General features: G+C 39.5%; 1 protein-coding gene across 1 annotated transcript in view; it reads right to left on the bottom strand.

Moving 5' to 3' along the window:
- CDC73 (cell division cycle 73) overlaps nt 1-3,405 on the bottom strand; it is a 101,487-nt gene that overhangs the window by 4,523 nt on the left and 93,559 nt on the right. Inside the window, exons 14-15 of the mRNA XM_005423757.2 lie at nt 3,187-3,348; nt 1,323-1,423 (exon numbers count right to left, since the gene is read on the bottom strand). Of these exons, the coding sequence (XP_005423814.1) occupies nt 1,323-1,423; nt 3,187-3,348 (263 nt within the window). The remainder of the gene's footprint in view (nt 1-1,322; nt 1,424-3,186; nt 3,349-3,405) is intronic.

Genomic DNA, 3,405 nt, shown 5'->3' on the forward strand with positions numbered 1-3,405 from the left:
TCCCCCTTTAACTGACTCATTCTATTCTCTTGTTCACAGACCCATCCTTCGCTTTCTGTCCCATCCTTGAGTTTTTTCCTTGCTGCTCATCAAAGTGGCTTTGTCTTTCCAGATTCTACATCACACAGCAAAGAGGGGCACACACAAAACCTGATCAAACCTGTTTCCTCATCACACTGACTGCAAGATGCCAGAACTGAACTAAGGTGTGTGACAGTGTTCACAGGGGTCTTAGGATGAGAGAAGAGACGAGGATCTGACTCCATGTTTCAGAAGGCTTGATTTATTATTTTATGATATATATATTATATTAAAACTATACTAAAAGAATAGAAGAAAGGATTTCATCAGAAGGCTAGCTAAGAACAGAAAAAGAAAGAATGATAACAAAAGCTTGTGTCTCGGACAGTCTGAGCCAGCTGACTGTGATTGGCCATTAATCAGAAACAACCACATGAGACCAATCACAGATCCACCTGTTGCATTCCACAGCAGCAGACAATCATTGTTTACATTTTGTACCTGAGGCCTCTCAGCTTCTCAGGAGAAAAAATCCTAAGGAAAGGATTTTTCAGAATATATTACAGCTACAAAGGTGGGTTTGGGTCTGTTGCCTGTTTGGTTGGGGTTTTTTTGGTGTGTGTGTGTATGTGTTGGTTATGTCTATATCTGAAACTAGAGAAGACCATCAAAAGGTCTATTTCCTAAGGCAACTCCAAACTGAAGCAACAGAGAAAAGAAGATGACAGACTCCTTAGATACCATGGCTCACCTCTCTGTCAGATGGGTGAACTGTGCCAGAGAAGTGCCTCAAAGCATCACAGTTGTGGAGACCCAAAAAACCTGTTCAGATCTATACAATGCTAACATCTAGCTCACTTGAAACTTCAACTTCTTAAAAACTCTGAAGTTTTTGTCATATACCAGATCATATTTTCAATGCTTTCTTAGAGGTGCAATAGGTGATTAATCCTCTCTTCAAAATAGCACTAGAATGTGCAGCCAGCCTGTAAACCTGTTAGCTATGAATTGCAGGAATACACATTGTCTGTTCACCCTTTTTTAGAAGACTGGAAAGCAGATTTGTACACCAGCTATTTGTGACTCTTGCAGCTGACAGCTCTTTCCATGAGCTTGCACAGATCAGAGCAGAACAACCACAAAGGGCATGGGAATATTTGCCATTGTGAGGAGCCCAAAGCCTGCTCAGCCACTTGCACCAACAGCACTTTGGCAGCACTCTGTCATAAGCACAAACACCTACAAGAAACCCCAAACACAACAACAAAACCCCAAACAAAGGAACAAAATGAATCCCTTACTTTTTGCAAAGATATCAACAGGAGATCCATCCGGCAGGAGCCAAGGCCAGCCCTTGAACTGCCAGGCAGGGCCCTGGACAAACACAGCCACCACGCGGTCCCTGGAACACACAGAGGGATGGACATGGCATGGACATGGCCTGGGACATGTCACTCACTGCTGTACTGAACAGGCAGTGAGCCTTAGCAGAGCTGCTCCTTTTATAGAGCAGGAGAGCACACTGAACAACCACACCTCCAGCACAATTGCTTTTCCTCTTGTAAGGAAAAAAAATCATTCATGTGATTCCTCTGGGCTTTCAGCCCTGCCCCTTTGCAGAAGGTAGCTCAGTTTCTCAGCTTACAATTTTTAGAAGGCAGTGTTTATTTGTGGTCATCATTAATTTGCTTTTGAGAAGTGCTCCAACATTTTCACAGATAATCTTCTGCAAACGGCACTTGAAACTGAGATGTGCAGAGTTAAAGGCCTTTATTATCAACACTGCTGACCTCCAGACTGAAAATTAATGAGAAGCAACAGCTGCTAAATTTCTGCAAACCGAATTTCAGCTATTTTAAGAGTGTACAACCATCACCTGTGGTCTAAGAAAATAAATTTGTGATTAGGATTAAGCTTTTGCATTAGTAAAATTTTAAAAACCCAACCTTTGAGAATAAATGACCTCCTCACATATGGTCTATCTTTCTCTTGAACATTTACATCATCCAACCATGGTTCTTACCTACCACAACAAATAATTATCTCTCTAATCTAATCCCCAAATTTAATCTATCATTAAATCCACTAAATCCCAAATGAAAAAGAATAATCAAGGTGAAGCTTTGTGCTCTGGGGTGGATTTTGGTTTTTTGCAGGTTTTAGAATGGCTTCCTTGAGTAAACCCAAGATAAAAAAACCATACACCACTTCACATGTTTGGTCAGAAGTACTTTAGAAAGTAGTTTTGATGGTTCTTAAAGGTTTGATCATTAAACATTTTAGGTGCTATTTAATTTTCAGAATTCTAAATCCACTCAGTTCTGATTAATTCAAGTTCTAAATACAAAGAATAATTGATTTAGGAACAGAATCTTTTCAAAGTATTCCTCTCCATTAAAATCCAATTTGGAAATGACAAAACCACCAAATATGTCGTTGTCCACATCCCAGATCTTCTCACTTGTCAGGAAGAAGTAAAAATTATGTATAACGCATGTCATCAAATAACAAAAAGATGTCAAACAACAATAAAAACTTCTCCAGAGTTTTTCTGTTCAAAGAGAGCTATTTTTAATAGCCTTGAAAAATGGGCTACAGAGCAAATAATCCATTTCCAGCTTTTTCATAAAAGTAAAAATTATCTACAATTCCCTTTCTTTAACTAAGGCTCTTCCTTCCAAAGTAAAATTCCAATAGTTCCAATACTGGAATCACAGTTCAGTCTTTACTGTCTGATGTATTTTCTTTCTATAACTATTAAAAGAGAAGCAATATCAGATGCTGATGGCCTGCAAAAGCATCTTCCCAACAGACTCTCCCTCTGAAGGCAGACAGGAGAGGAGGGGTTTTCTTCCATATCATAGTTCTGTGACATGCATGTTACACCACCACAAACCAGAACAATAATATGAACATTTCTGGCAAACCCAATAATATTAACTGTGCTGCTCACACTGTTAAAATATGAAGTGGTGCGAGTTTTAAAGATCTTTTAGATTAATTTATTTTCATATTATTTTCAGCTGAAGACTTCTACAGTTAATAAAAGGAAGACTCTTATATATGTACCTTCAATTTTCAGTAGATTTCAGAGCATTTTATTATTCCCCTCCAAACTCTGCATTGTCTGGGGTAAGAAATTGAGTAAAGGAGAAATGTTCTTACCAGTCCTGTGGCATGAGTTTCAGAGGTTGGTCTACGACCCGGTAAGGGACAGTGACGCTGACTGTGGTTCCCCCCGGCTGCATCTGGTCCTTCCTCCTCTGTATTAGAGTCTCATTCTCTCGTTGACAGCCCTGCTTCTTCTTCTCATCTGATGGTACAAACCTTAGGGAATAACAAACCCCTCAGTAGACAAGGGCAATTTACTTGATGGAATCAGCA

The sequence above is a fragment of the Geospiza fortis genome, unplaced genomic scaffold (assembly GCF_000277835.1).
Source record: "Geospiza fortis unplaced genomic scaffold, GeoFor_1.0 scaffold229, whole genome shotgun sequence".
Taxonomy (NCBI): Eukaryota; Metazoa; Chordata; class Aves; order Passeriformes; family Thraupidae; genus Geospiza; species Geospiza fortis.